Genomic DNA, 16732 nt, shown 5'->3' on the forward strand with positions numbered 1-16732 from the left:
TGCTGTATAAAAAGGAAGATAGTTTGATTCCACCTATATATAGCTAGACGATTGTCTAGAAATAGTATGACAGAAGCTTCCAAATTCCACCAGCATCAAACGATTACCGGAACTTTTCTTTCTTTTCACGAACCATCAAAGATTGGAACAGTCCCTCTCCTGGGGTAGTGTCAGCGCCGTCAGTCGATGACAAAGCTGGGCTAAATTCAAACAATATGGGGAAGGGGAACCGAAGTCATGGTACAATATTCAGTTAGTTTATTGTGGCCATTATCCGGTAGAAGTAGCAGTAACATGGGTAGGCATTATATATTGGTGATTATTTTTGCCCTTGCGATAAAAGGTGAAGGCCGAAATAACACGAATATAATGCCTACCCATGTAAAAACTACAATAAAGTATAGCTTGCATCAATTATTTCGTTTCTGATTAGGACAATTAAATCAATTTCTAAGTCCGATGTGTATAAGTGAAGAGTGTTTTTGTAGGCTCTTCCATGTACCTCCCTTGTTTGTTTTTGTTAGCAAACGACTGGCAATTTTTTTTTCAAAGGGAAAAGTACTAAAGAGCCAGCATGAACAGTTGTCGTATCTAGGTCAAATCTGTCAATTTCGAACTGCAACACAGTACATGGACAGTCGTAATAAATAAATAAGTAACAACATATGCATCATATAAGAGTTTTTAAATTAATGAAATATAATAAAGCAATGATAATTTGATGAAATTCATTATTCTGCAGTTTACTGTAGTCAATATACGGATGTGCAAACATATTTTATGAGATTTAGAGTATGGGTTTATTCACAAAGCGTATGAAGCACGTCATAATAGAATGCACTATTTTTGTTATTTATTAATGTATTCCTATGTAACTATTTTATCATGACATATTTCGCTGTTACAAATCTACATAGTCATTGAGGGTAGTTTGAAAATGAAATATTACGTTGTTTCATTTTTTTTATTGATAAATAGTAATGTCTAGTATATATATATATACATATAGGAATTCAAACTATATGTAGTTCGTAGTAGCATAATACTTATAAAGATAACAAATTAATAAGACAGTCAAATCACGAATATGACCTAGCCTTTTTTACCGGGTTTGTAATAACATGAGCACCATAACGGGTGCCACATGTGAGGCAGGATCTGCCTAACCTTCCGAAGCACCTGAGATAATCCCCAGGTTTGGTGAGGTTTCGTGTTGCTTCGCATTTAGTTTTCTATGTGTGTCTTGTTTACTATTATTTGTATGTGTGTCTTTTCTTTCAAGTCATGGCGTTGTCATTTATTTTCAATCATTGAATTGGAATGTTTCTCTGTTATATTTTGCCCCTTTTTTAAAGTCTTATAGAAGATGTAATTTAAATCTTTAATCTATATCAATACTTTATCCAAATATGTGAATATGATTATACTTGGCATTTCGAAGAACAAATCTGCCATTTGCTGCCGCGTATGACGGCGATGCCTCGTTTTGTACCACACCTGCAGCAGCATAAGGACTACAGCTACTTTTAGCTGCACTTGGAAACGTATCAAATGCTTCATGGGCATTGAATCGTCGGTCAACAGTCTTAGGAACTGGTCTATGTTCTCTGTGTGATGTATGGTCAGTGACATCAAATATAACTGCTTTAGCTGCTTTCAAATCCACATGTGACTTTTTATTGTCTACACTAGCGACAACAATATTTCGTCCGCGGTCCCTGAATTTGAGATGTCCACTACATGCTTGCTGGTAGTGTTTATCATCTCCAGTAACATCTTTGTATGCGATAACCAACCAGTCGCGCCAATAATACTTCTCTGCAAGGAAATTATATAAACCATTGGCGAAGTCATGATTATTCATACTATTAGTTGAGTGATCGAGAGCATATTTGTCGATGTCGGAACCCGACTGGTCGTGATATGTGTTGGCTATCGCTGAGTCTGCATGGCTCATTGCAGAACGTACATCATCCAGACGAGATTTCCATTGGCTGGTATGATAAGGTACATTTTTCTCTAGACCTTTGACCTGAAGGTATGCCAGTTCTACTTCTGCTGCACGCAATAACAATTTCAATATACCAGAACTAAAAGTTCCGCATTTTTTTCTGTCATAAAGTGTGAATTTCATACAAGGAATGAGAAGTCCATCACCAAATACATTTCCAACATTCATTACGCCGTCATAAAGCTTAATACCACTATTCTGAAAATCACTCTCGTAATTGGTAACGAATAAAACCTTCTCGCCAGCCAATGCACTGGTTGGGGCACTGTACATTTCCTTGTACTTACGATAAACGGCATTAATTTTCTGTTCAAGACTACTATACTGAACTCTGACTGTATTCCATTCAATCAACCTTTTAACTTCGGCAAATTGTGAATCAACTTTATCAAATCGATGGTCAATATCTTTTGCAAGTCGTTGAATAGACCGTAATTCTGCTGAAGGCCCTTTATTAACAAATCCAGATATAAATGATACCAAGGGACTTATCGCTCCTAGAAAAGGTCCAACATTTTTCGCAAAGCTTGACAAAACTTTCGGTAATAAGGCACTGTTTTCAAAAAAACTTGCAATTTCATTGCCTGCATTGAGACCAGCAACAATGTGGTCGTATGTTGTTGATCTTATATGTTTGGGTTCTTCTGCCAATACAACAATAGCACACAAGGCAAATGATAACATAAATTTCATCTGTAAAACAAAGTTAAATAGCTTAAACATATTTAACTACCAACAATATTTCTTTCATTGCAACAGCCTAGTTGGAATTTTTGTTTATGTTATAATTTATATTAAAATGCTCACACTTATCATATTTTCAGATAGACGGACGCACACAGCAGAAAAAAATAATGCCCTATCGACAATCGTAGGCATAACATTTCTCGTAAAGTCGCCGCCAGGTCACATTTAAAACTGTACAAGATAAAAATAAAAATCACATATAAACGTACATATATTTAAAATTGATAAGATAAAATTTGATAAGTCTATGTTCCTGTGCTTTTACTGAATAGGCATTATGGAATTAATATATGACGATAAATATATAAGTATTTCAGCTAATGGTGTTAACTGGCAATGTTACATATAATGCACATCTTCAAATGTTATTAAATGACATATTCAATACATAATATTTGTAAATTATTAAGCGTTTCCAGATCCATATATCAATAATTTTAACTTATTTAGCTCAAAGAAGTGTCTAGTTGAATATAAGAATAATTTCTCTAAAATGTGGATACAAATTGCATACTTTTAATCCGCCCTTTTATAATTCGTTATTCTAAATTTTGGTGTTCACCATAGAGAATATTTGTTATAAGAAAATGTTGACAAAAGTCAATCTCAGCTACATTTCCTTAAATTCAATAGTATTTTGCGAATAAGCCACCGAGGTTGAAATTGAAACTTTTGTCGTTCTAGTTGTCCATTTAATTATCACGAAATATTAAAATTGAGAAAGGAAACGGTAAATGTGTCAGAGACATAGAGCAGACAAAACTGTATTTCTGTGTTACTTTAAAACTTGTCATCTATACTTATAAAAGAGAAGGCCTCATTTTGTGTTTCGCTTCTCTTTCTTCCACAATAAAATGATCAGTATGACTTTTTGTCTTATAGCTATCATGCATAGTCGCATTTGACACCATTGCTTATGATTATTCAGTTTGAGTTACTTTGTGAGAAAAACGAAAATAATGACGTCCGGATATAGTTTCCGTCATCGGACGAACTTTTAAGTCATAGATTCCGTTCAAGGCTGTTTCACCTTGAGGTAGCACGGTGTATTTGCATTCCAGAATTTATGTTGCTCTTTTGTGTACCCTACCTGAGTCAATGTATCAGAATAGTGTGATTGGACAAAAAATACAGTATCAACGTTTACTGAACATACTTAAATTTCCCAAACTGTGGAATGAACAGGTGTAGAAAATTATGCAATCATTTTGCAAACAGATGAAAAAAAATTTTAGTCGACGCGTCCGATTTTTAGCTTCTCTCTAAATCGACGTCCAATTTTCAGCTTCTCTAAATCGACGTTTCAAAATCTAATGCATTCTGGGTAAGTGTACACCAAAAGGTGGTGATTGGTTAAAAATGTCATAAACAATGAAAATTGAACCAATGACCTGACGATAATTTTCAATTTGGGGTAAGAACAATGAGATTACCTAAAGTCCTTTAGATTTTGAAAAGGCGAATTTAACGTCCATTTTATGGACTTGCAGTAATGATGTCATAACTTGATTAAATGACGTCGTATGTATATATGGTATTTTGAACCCCCTATTTTTTGATAAATAGTATTGCAGATACATTTAATCTGATTTATAATTTATTGGCTATTATTTTTTTTAATTTGAGGTTTGACTAGGGAGGTTCAATATACCGCAGGGGGTCAAATAACTGGGGTAAAGCTGATGACCGTAACTGCATAGGTATGTTTCTGCTTTGTCTGTTAAAGTGTTTCTATATCATTTTCTTTACAAATCATACGTTGAAACGACGTAAATGTATAAAAGAATCACTCGGAAATCAGAAATTGCTACCGAGAAATGTGCATGAAATGGGAAATTTGATTTGAAAAAATCGTTAAGATGACCGTAAATCATAATCAAAATATTTTCAAGATGACCGTTATATATAACAAGGATGACCGTGATTGGTAAAAAGATGACCGTAACTTGTAAAGGATTACCGTAATTTGTAAAGGCTGACTGTAATTTATAAAGGACGACCGTCAATTCTAAGAAATATCCGTTCTTGTATTCAAAGCTTTTTGTTGAGTTTGTCGATCTCAATAGGGGCTCGGTTAGCGGATATAAATATGTTTCATAAATTTCTTTTTTTAAACTATTGTCCGTATTTTTGGTTCATGACAATGATAGTATATTACATATTTCTCGTAACCAATGAAATATTTATTGATAACGACCTTAAAATTTTTAATACAACATGAATGTGTCCCTAGTACACGGATGCCTCATCTACACTATCATTTTCTATGTTTAGTGGGCCGTGCAAATGGGATAAAACTGTAATGTGACATTAGAATTAAAAAGATCATACCATAGGGGAAAGGTGTACTAAGTTTCAAGTTGATTTAACCTGAAGCAGACGAACGGACGAACGCACGCACAGACCAGAAAAACATTATGTTCATAAATGGAGCATAAATTCATATATCAAAGCTACAGGTTGACTTTATAACGTAAAAAAATACAGTACGAAAAGATGAAATATATGGGTCATGCAAGAGAAATACCTATCTAACTGTAATCCGTGACTTCTTACTATTTTTATTTGTTAAAGCTAATTATAAATAATTGCAAAGAAAATGTTTTTGCATTTACGAGTCCAAGTTGTTAAAAAAAAAACTCACAATTCAACCTTTTGTTTAAATATGTAATATAAAATACAACACGAGCGTGCCAAACTAATCATGAAGTCGTCATTACACATAAGCTAAGAATTAAAGATCTGATGACTATATATCATCGTGAAAATCTATGAAAAACTTTCTACTGGACGTTAAGCAACCAACAATAAATAAATACCATAACATTATAGTAGTCTTAGACATACTTTAATACTTGGTAGCTTAAAAACTACAATTACAGTACGGACACATATTATCCTTGTGAAGTTGGTTCCCACGGGACTAGATTCAGATTTAGCAGATATATATACACTGTTAAATGTGTATGCATGTAGCATACTAGATATTCTGACCGAGAACCAGTCTTGCACAGTCATAAAGTGTGTTATATTTTAGTGTTATGTCGTTGTTCTCCTCTATTTAATGCGTTTACCTCGGTTTTAGTTTGTTACCCCGATTTTGTTTTTTGTCTATATGGATTTATGAGTTTTGAACAGCGGCATACTACTGTTGCCTTTATTTAATAATCCCTCTGCACTGTCCACACAAGATACAAGATAGCTACCAAAATTGTTTTAGATCAAATCAAAGGAAAGACATTTGAAACAAAATAAATAATTATGACATGGACATGTTAATAATAAAAAGATGTATACAAAGACTTATTTAAGAGACATCAAACTGAAAATACAACCAAACTTCTAACGATGTATTATAACATAATCCCCTATACACAAATTGCATTAAAATTAAAATGTATTCTAAACAAACCTTGATGCTTGCTGTTCATAAAATACTGTAAACTAAATTAAGGATTTACTTCATTATATATCAATAATGGTCATGTGTAAAGATTAGTTTATAGTTCTAAGGTGCAGTAAAACGAATTCTACATCTGTTTGAACAACACGTACTTAAAATCAAGGGTTATGACACAAAGACCTATATGACGCAAAGTTAGATATTGCTACTACCACGAAAAATAGCGTTAACAGGGGCGGATTTAGGCGGGGGCGTGGCGGGCGTGCGCCCCCCCTAAAATTGGCAAAGCATGGGTTGTCTTCAACTTTTTTTAAGTATCACACGAGACCATTCCATCTTTTTAACATTCAAGTATATAAAACAGATAGTTTAACAGGATAAGCGTGATTACAAATCAACTTACCTACGATTTATTTAAGTTCTATAAATATTGTATACTTCAATGGAAGGTGTCAAACGCGGAGTTGCGTTTTTAACAAATATAATGTTCGGCTTTATAACTATTTTGATCTGAGCGTCACTGATGAGTCTTATGTAGACACACTGACGATGTGCAAAACAACAGTTATTTTGTGGTGTTCCTGTATTTCTTTATGTTACAACTACCCGCACCTTGTCTTTCAAGGTTTAGTTAAGATATTACCCGATATTGCTATATAGACAATTTTACAACAAGTGCTGGTGTCTTGGTTGTAGATTGGTTTGCATAGGAAAACAGAATCAAAATAAAATGTTCACATAATCTTCAGCTTCTGTTTTTAGGGCTGCAGCTTTATAACTGTAGCTTCATAAACACATATATGCAATATGAATTCCTTAGTGGGTTTTAGGAGATTGTTGTAGATTTTTCCAATTTGTAGGAGACCTTGCCATCACTACTCTGAGGTTCTTCGTGGATTAGGGACATATTGTTTTACCTCTGTCCGTCCATCCGCCAGTCAGTCACTTGATATTTGGTACGGAGAAACCAATAGGACGTATACAAATCTAATAAAATAGATATTGTTTTCCCCCTGAAGATATTTGATTGATTACTATGAATGCAACACCAAGTTTTCCCAGCAACCATTGACATAACATCGCTATATTTTTTATATGGAGTCAGCTTGTGTATTCCGGACTGAGTTCTGTCTCTATCCTTATTGTCTTCAGTTCAGTTTGTTGGGAAATATATGGGGGTAGTCTCAATGAATGGAACCTAAAAGATTTCTTGTTAAATATGGCGACTGTAAGTTGTTCGAATACGTTGTTAGGGGAGGATTTATGCGGTTTCAGCTTGAAACTTTAATTTCTCCCTTGTTTTACCACACAATAATTCGAGATATCTACATTGCACCCTCTTTAGAAAAATATTTCAATAATTTTACCTCCAAAAACTTTTCGCCTCGCTCCGCTCGGCGAATATAACAACTTTGCGCCCCCCCTAACTTGAAATCCTGGATCCGCCCCTGGTTAAGTAACTATTTGACTGGAAATTTTTTATAGAAATGCTGAAATAAATATTTCAAATTATACATTAAAATAAAGATTGATTCTCAAATTTTCACATTATGATAGAGAAAGAATAAAAATATAATTTTCATAGGCTTAGAAAAACACAGATTATCCGCAAAATGTTTACTAACTAAAGCCTTGACCCATGTAACAAACTCAAAACATAAAACTCGAACAATTCGCGAACTGTTCACGCAACTCTTCGATATTTTGTATGAACATTCTACGACGTGATATATTTCAGTATTGGTTAACATGGCCGTCTTCATTTAAAATTTGCATACATATTTTCAAAAGAATATAATGTACGGAAATGTCCCATCGGAAATTTAATTTGGAATTTGAAACATTTCAGTTTTAAAATAATATATTGACATATAACTAATTAAATCATTATTTGACGTCGACACAAGCGTTATATGCTAGGGGCGGCATGAATTGCATTCGCGAGTTCCCTCCTCCACTAAATATAAATGTCCTGCTTTCAACAAAACGAAATGATGCACACATTACAAAAATTCACATCTATAAGACGATCAAAAAGTTAGTAAACTTCAGTATCATACCTGTAAGCTATTTTATGTCACTGCTTGAATAAAATCATACTCGGTTGAATATATAAGGTAGCAATATTCCTCCAAAAACACATACTTACTAGCAGTAAAATTGAATACCCTATGTTAATTATAAAATCATTTTGGATTGGATTCTCACAGCATTTATACTTGTGTGTTATACTTTGCATTTACACAAAACGGAAAGCAGGAAGAATAAGATACTGCGCGTTTCCAATTTAACGTCATTTTTCTGTAAACAATAAATGGTAGCAATATCTGACGTTGCGTCTGATATATATACCCCGCAAATTCATCGATGTTTCCCTACACTTCAATGTTTGTAAAATACAACGTTCGAGTCAAACCTTGTCTATTTGCTCACTAATTCAACATGTATCTAAGGCCACACCAATTTAATTTCTTGTTTACGGATTTTTGGACTCCAAAATATGGGGCGAGCGAGCGATTTGAAAATTTTAATAAAAAAATATTTAATTTGCAAATTTTTGAGGCTAAGCTTGAAAAGTAAAGGCGAGCGATTATAATTTTTTTTATAAAAATAAAGAGTAAATTTTGACAATATAAAAACTTGATTTATCACTTGTACGTTGACATTTCTTTAATTTCTGATGTACTTTTTCCCTGTTCACGAAGAAATAGTTAAATCTGGTCTATGTGTGTGTGACTGACAATAAGACAATTCTCCATTCAAGTTATAATCAGTTTGGGGGCAACTCCTTAATGTTATTAATATCCCTTTTACATGTTTTATGAGGGATCAATATAAGCTATAAGATATTTGTTTGTATAAAAGAGCTCATATTTTCTCAAAGAACTATATATCTATCTGGTATAAAATGGTCAAAACATGTCCAAGAATTTTGTAATATTCCTGGACTTTAACCATGTTAACACATTTACTTTAACAGTTTAATATTATTCAAAGTGGACCCCTCTTTTAGAAAAAAAGTTGTTTAAAATATGATGCAACTCTCCTCTTTTTGAGTACAAAATTCTAAGTTTTCAAAGGTTTTGTATAGAAGAACTATGCAAATCCTTGGTATTTATTTTTTCTTTTCTACATCAATAAAATGACCCCTTATCTGAGGAAGGGTTGTTCTCAACCTGATTATAACATACACAGGTCAAAGTACAGCCTTTTACACAGGGCTTTGATACATACCAAACAGCAAGCTATAAAAAAAAAACCAAAATTATTAGCGTACACAATTCGAACAGGAAAAACAACGGTCTAATTTATATATATATCAAAATAGGAAAATACCAAATTATGAACAACATCAACAAACAATAACTGCTGAACGACAGGCCCCTGAATCAGGTGCATAAACATGCAGTGGCTATAGATACATTTGTAGTTCTGTTTCGCCAGCATACAATATATTTGCAGTTAAAGGCAAATCCTTCAGAAGTTCTTCGTATTTTATTCTAACAGCGAGCATGTTTTGATAGGGATTATAAGTAAGGGGGAAAGAAACCAATTGTTTGTTCTTTACATGTATTTCCGCGCTGTTATAAATTTATATCGGAGCACTCCCTCTTTGGATAAATAGGTTTCATGCTGAAACAAATATTCTCACAGATATTTACACCTTGTGATGGGGTGATTTTATGTTTAAAGTCGTTATACACAGGTTAGACTGTGATTTTAAAACAAATGTTGATATATTTTTATAATATTTACAAAAACAAAGGTGCGGGAAATGGACATGATTACATTTCCGTATGCGGGAAGCGGGAATATAAAAAAAATAAAAAAAGTCTGTTTCGAAAAACAATAGGTGCGGGCAGGTCCGTCGAACAAGGAATCAAATTGGTGTGGCCTAAAATATTAAATATTATGAAATTTTGCATTCCGTGCATTCTTTATTCTGTCAAATACTAGCTATGGTTCAAATGAGCTTTGGTATGTCTGTCTTGTTTCTAGGGGCCTCGGTGGCCAAATGGTCAAAGTAGTTACTACAGTAACTGTAGTCATTAGCCAGTCAACGCTGAGGTTCTGAGTTCAAACACTGCTCGTATCGATGCACTTGACTCCAATTTTAATTGTCTAGGATTGTTAATTTTCCTATCGAAGGTTAGTGGTTTTCTCTGGATATTCAGGCTTTCTCCACTAATAAAACATGTCCGCCACGAAATAGCACCAACGCGGTGCTTAAAAAATGCTGTAAGACGCGGAAAATAAAATCATATCTTTCTTGTTCCAATTTGTAGTCACATCTGGTAGAATGGGTTACACAAACATCACACACCGTGTTGGATTTGGATGAAAGTACGCATATAAAAAAAACATTTTGAAGTTCTAAACATTGTATCAAAAATCAAAAAGTGCAATAAAAACATCATTCAAAATATTTAGTTTGCTTTTTAATTTTTATTTAACATTTATCTGTTTTTTAAACGTTCACTAGCAAACTGTTCTGTGAATTCAGAAAAGGGTAAAAATAAAATCACATATAAGACTACCACTGTAAAAAAAACGTTCGCCGAATAGGGTTGGTCATTGGGGATAAAAGTTACCGATTATCAAAATAGGACTGTCTAGTAAATCCGTTTTCCAAAAGAAAATCATAGTGATTAATTGAAGACCTTTAAAGTTAAGTATATTCACACTGTAAGAGATTAACGACACAGTTTGTGCACTATACATCATAAATCACAAAACGATATCTAGAACTGTAAATGTTCAAAAGATTGCAAACTATGGAACGCAACAGCTGTCTTATGTGTAACTCGGATATTACTTTATAATGGTTCATTATTACTTGAGGAAAGTTTGTCTTTACACACTATGGGTTTGACATTACGTAATGATGTTTTGATATAACTCAATATGGAATAGTCATAACCTAATGGTGTTTCGATAAATCATGATATGGTTTCGTATTGACTTGATATAGTTTTGTCATGACGAAATATAGTTTTTCCATTACTCGATGTGGTTTCACCATTATTAAATGTGGGTTTGTCATTAGGCAATGGGGTTTTAACATGACTTGATGTGTTTGTGACTTAATGTTATGTAGTTGTTTCATTACATGATGTGGTTTTGTTCTTTTTAATGATGATTTCGTCTACATATTAAGACTCATCAGTGAAGCTTAGATAAAAATAGTTATAAAGCCATTCAAGTAAAAAGTTGAAGAGCATTGAGAACCCAAAATTCCAAAAAAAAGTTTTAACCCTGTCGTGTTATGTTGTAATTTTAATGTAATAATTAACACTGCCATTAATGCGGGAGGTTTGGCATGCCACAAAACCAGGTTTAACCCACCATTTCTTCATAAATTGCCCTGTACCAAGTCAGGAAAATGGCCATTGTTACATTATATAGTTCGTTTCTCTGTGTGTTACGTTTCGGTGTTGTGTCTCTGTTGTGTCGTAGTTCTCTTGTATCTAATACATTTCCCTCAGTTTTAGTTTGTAACCGGGATTTGTTTTTTTCTCTATCGATTTATGAATTTTAAACAGCGGTATACTACTGTTGCCTTTATTTAATGCTATATACGGCTATTCCGAAACATATTTAAATGCTATCATGGTAACATATACATAAAAATCAATAGGTTGTCGCATTTATAAAAAAAATTGTACAATATAACAGAAGACTAGGAAACCGTCCTATGGCAATCACCTTTACACAAGTCCTTGTATCCTTATTGATAAAACTCATCAAATATACCTAGCCTTGAAGACATAAAACTTTGCTTAGTGCTCGGAGCACAAAAATCATGCTCAAAACATGAAATCCAGCAATAAGATTGGTTGATGTTCGAGTCTTAGTACAAAAATCATGCACGAAAGTTTAATGACCGTGAGGCCAGGCTTATAATGGTGTTGAGCATGTGAGGGTTTTGCCAAATATAGTGAAGGTACTGAGTATCTAGATTTAACATTGGAAAACTTATCAAAAATACCAGGCTTATAATTGTGTTGACGCTGAAAATCATGTCAGGACTCAAAAGGACACGATTTTCAAGAACTAACCTAAATTTACCAAAAGAATAAAATACTTTACGCAAATGATCAAAATTACAGGAGTCCGGCTCCAAACACTAAAAACTGCTCAGAGTCTGAATTGACCAGTTTTTGTGCTCGACCAGTAAAATCGAGCACACATTTAACTCGACTAGTCTCGACATTGTCTCGACTGGACTTAACTGTACTAAAGTGTACTCGACTAGGTCTCGACTTTACTAAATTAGTCTGAAATGGTCTTGACCAAGGCTCGACCTGTCTCGACTCAGTCTGAACCAGTCTCGACCTGTCTCGACCAATCTCGACTCAGTCTGAACCAGTCTCGACCTGTCTCGACTAGTCTCGACTCAGTCTGAACCAGTCTCGACCTGTCTCGACTAGTCTTGACCTTCAAATTTAGTTTTGACTAGTATAAAGAAGCCAATCTAACTAAATTAAATAATGATCTTACAAAATTCAAGCTTGTTCGGTAGTTTGAATACTGGCTGTGAAATAAAAAAAAAAATTACAATAGGTAACAATAAAAATTATTATATAAATTCAGATAGGCATCTTTAATTTTTTTTATAACTTTTTCAAATCAACTTGGATTGTCATCAAACTATGCAGCTAACTTAGATATATATCAAGCTTACTGAATCCCATTTCATTCACTTTTTTGTTGTATTGCTGTAAAATTTAAGAATTAAAGTAATGTTGGTAAAAAATGCTAGGAAAACATAGAATACCACAATCATTCTCAATACAATAGTTAAATAATCAAATAATATGCGTTAAGTATGCTTAAATAGAAATATATATCAATAGAATATCAATAGATTGCCACATATAAACGTGGAAACCCCCTAGTTTAAAATAACCTTTACATCAGACTCCAGAAAATATCAGTCACGGATTTTACCGATTTATGACGAAATAAACACTGGCAATCTGTAAATAAAATACAAATACGTACATAAATAAGGTTCCGATAATTAAATACTAGATCTAAATAAATTCCCAATTTAGTATAAAGCTTTGCTTTCCACAAAAACATCCGATCAGCTGGGCATTCAAATTTTAAGCTTACCAAGTTTGTTTTTCCAAGTCTCGGCTGACGTCAAAACACATCCTTTTCCCCGTAAAATTTCTCAATAGAAACATAATAGTTATTAAAGGTACCAGGATTATAATTTAGTACGCCAGACGCGAGTTTCGTCTACATAAGATTCATCAGTGACGCTTAAATCAAAATATTTATCAAGCTAAACAAATACAAAGTTAAAGAGCATTAAGGATCCAAAATTCCAAAACGTTGTGCCAAATACGGCTAAGGAAATCTATGCCAGGGATAAGAAAATCCTAAGTTTTTAGAAAAATTCAAACTTTTGTAAACAGGAAATTTATAAAAATTACCACATTATTGATATTCATGTCAACACCGAAATGTTGACTACTGGGCTGGTGATTCCCTCGGGGACGAAAGTCCACCAGCAGTGGCATCGACCCATTGGTGTAAATAGTTATCAAAGGTACCAGGATTATAATTTAGTACGCCAGACGCGCGTATCGTCTTCATAAGACTCATTAGTGACGCTCAAATCAAAATATTTATAAAGCCAAACAAGTACAAAGTTTCAGTGCATTGAGGATCCAAAATTCCAAAACGTTGTTCCAAATACGGCTAAGGTAATATATGCCTGGAATAAGAAAATCCTCAGTTATTAGAAAAATTCAAACTTTTGTAAACAGGAAATTTATAAAAATTACCACATTATTGATAATCATGTCAACACCGAAGTGTTGACTACTAGGCTGGTGATTCCCTCGGGGACGAAACGTCAACCAGCAGTGGCATCGACCCAGTGGTGTAAATAGTTATCAAAGGTACCAGGATTATAATTTAGTACGCCAGACGCGCGTATCGTCTACATAAAAGTAACTAAAATAATACACAAACAAATGTAATCGCTTTATATAATTTATCACACAATATATACAATATTCAATCATCAATGAACACACATTTAACCATGTTATTATTGAAATTATACTAGTTTGAGCTATTTACTATTCAAGAAAGGATAACTCGTACATGAAAACTTGTAATGAACTTAGGCGAATTTAATAAAAGTAAGCATTTCTAATTAATCAAACATTCTCAGGTTTTAGAAATAATAAAACTTATAAAGTCCAACGTGATCACATCATTAATATATTTTTCAATTGATTAAACTACGTGATCTCTTAATTTATATAACAAAACATCGCGGTTTATCTTAATACCGGACAACGATCACGTACCGAAATACGATCACAATAAAAATATTAAAATAACCCTTTGTCTCAAATATTATTTTTTTGTTAAGTATACGAAGAAAATGACTGCTCAAAAAGATGACATTTTCACCATATGTCAAATATTTTAAAAGAACTGTATCTGCAATTTTGATAAGACAAATTGAAAATACAGGAAGGTTTTTTAGAAAACAAAGTACTTTACCGATGTTCAAATATCAAAAAGCATTTAAAAAGAGAAAAAAATCCGAGTAAACACAAACACGATATATTAAGATTAATTGTTGTTTCTTTATACACAGCTTTAACACAAGCTGACATAGGATGTCGCTCAAACCGGTACTTGGTGTAGTTTTGACCCAATGCGTATTTTATCTATCGTAAAGCTAAACTTAAACGTGGGAAACAATTCAAATAAAAACATTGTTCATTTACTTTTGTTTGAATGATTGTCCTTTCATTCTTTTTTAAAGTGCTAATTGGCTGCAGTAAAACTAAGGAAGTGTTGTATGATTGCCAATGAGACACATATACACAAGAGACTAACAAACAACTTTTGGTCACTGTTACTAGTTAATATGAAATAGGAGTTAACATAGCACCGCGAAGATATAGTGATTTTTCAAATTTCCTTGGACTAAATTAAAACATCCATAATTCACAGAACTCTCTTAAAAATGTCTATCTCACCGTTTTAGTCAAACACAAAAAACAAATAATTTATTGAATGTGTGTTTTTAATATTCAAAACAAGTCATCGGTTTATAGTTAAATAAGATAAGAGTAGGATATGTGGTGTTGTTGCTTTTGAGATAACTATCCAACAGAGCACACAATGAAGCAATTAGATGTCACTAGAGCATAACCCATAACCCAATCAATACATTAAATATTGGCCAAAGTCGAGGAAATTATGAAATTAGTTATGTATATATCTTAATAGTTTAACCAAGTAATGTCATAGTATTTAGCACCCTTAATATTTTAAGGGCACACATATTTGATTTTAAGTCATCTCTTGAAACACAAACTTACAACCATGTTTTACAACCTTCGACATCCATGGCCATTTCATGTTAAGAAGAGGGTTTTCACGAGTTGGTTTGCCGTTATGGAATATTCGTTGATCAAATGATGGCCGATATGTTCTTTATGTGTTAACTGCAATTTCGTTCCTTTTTCACAAATGTATCCTTCCCAACTAGATTTATCACCGGATGTGTACTAACATGAGCAACACGACATGTGCATCATGTGGAGCAAGAACATTTTACCCTTTCGAAGCACATAAGATCCTCCCCTGTTTTAGGTTGGGCTTGTGTTACTCAGTCTTTATTATGCTATGTTGTGTTTTGTGTACTACTGTTTATCTGTTTGTCATTTTCCTTGTAAGCCATGGCCAAGTCAGTTTATTTTGTATTTATAGTTTTGAATCGTGCGCCGCTTTTGTTAAACCAATACACAACACCACGATGTAAATGTATGAATAAAGTTTTTGGATTCTAAATAGTTAATTTAGCAGTATAATATGAATGACGTCTATTATTAGTCTGCACCTGTCATGTGCAGCGATATAGCTTACATGTAAGATATCCTTAGATTTTAGTTCTTTAATTGTTAAAAAATTGTTTCGATAATAACAGAAATGTTAAGCTGTGTAATCTAAAATAAATCGGGATAATGGAGCAAATTAAATATGTTTAAACTAAACTACGGTCTTTAACAGTATTGAACCAGACTTATTTCTACTCTCCACATGCAATTGGTCTACCTTGTACTCGCTAATTATCCTATATTGTGTTTTAAATTGAAATTTTTCATATCTTCTGTAATATAATCCTGATGCTATCACTTAATGAACTGTATGTCGATTATCCTCAGAAAATGCGACAGCGCCGTAATCGTCAACGAGACTTTTTTTTAAATAAATTACTGCTTCAAAGTTTTTTGTCCATTCGAACGACTAATATTTTTTACAAATATAATAATATACGTGTTACATTGCAGAAATTATGACATGCGCATTATCATCGGCCGAGCTAGCTACATAAGCTATAAACTTCCATATATAACGCTATAAAATCGAGAATTTCTGTTATACCATATCTTTAAGAAAACAATAAAATTTAAAAAAAAAATAAAAAAAATAGCAGTTATGCTTAATTTTTTTAAATCATCACCTAAATTCAAATTTCTTATTGATGCAAACATAGACATGTGTCATTCATAATAATCCTGAAGTAA

General features: G+C 33.1%; 1 protein-coding gene across 1 annotated transcript; it reads right to left on the bottom strand.

The window, feature by feature from the left end:
- Positions 1–1223: 1223 nt before the first annotated feature.
- LOC134708837 (uncharacterized) lies at positions 1224–6212 on the bottom strand. The gene is made up of 2 exons (XM_063569321.1): positions 6171–6212; positions 1224–2704 (listed from the first exon to the last, which is right to left on the bottom strand). Exon 2 carries the CDS (start codon positions 2702–2704, stop codon positions 1400–1402), a length of 1305 nt encoding a protein of 434 aa, XP_063425391.1. The 5' UTR covers positions 6171–6212; the 3' UTR covers positions 1224–1399.
- Positions 6213–16732: the final 10520 nt, after the last annotated feature.

Source organism: Mytilus trossulus, chromosome 1 (assembly GCF_036588685.1).
Source record: "Mytilus trossulus isolate FHL-02 chromosome 1, PNRI_Mtr1.1.1.hap1, whole genome shotgun sequence".
Classification (NCBI taxonomy): Eukaryota; Metazoa; Mollusca; class Bivalvia; order Mytilida; family Mytilidae; genus Mytilus; species Mytilus trossulus.

Bases quoted from the DNA above. Each gene is read 5' to 3' on its own strand.
- LOC134708837 (XM_063569321.1), bottom strand. From the start codon at position 2,704: ATGAAATTTATGTTATCATTTGCCTTGTGTGCTATTGTTGTATTGGCA.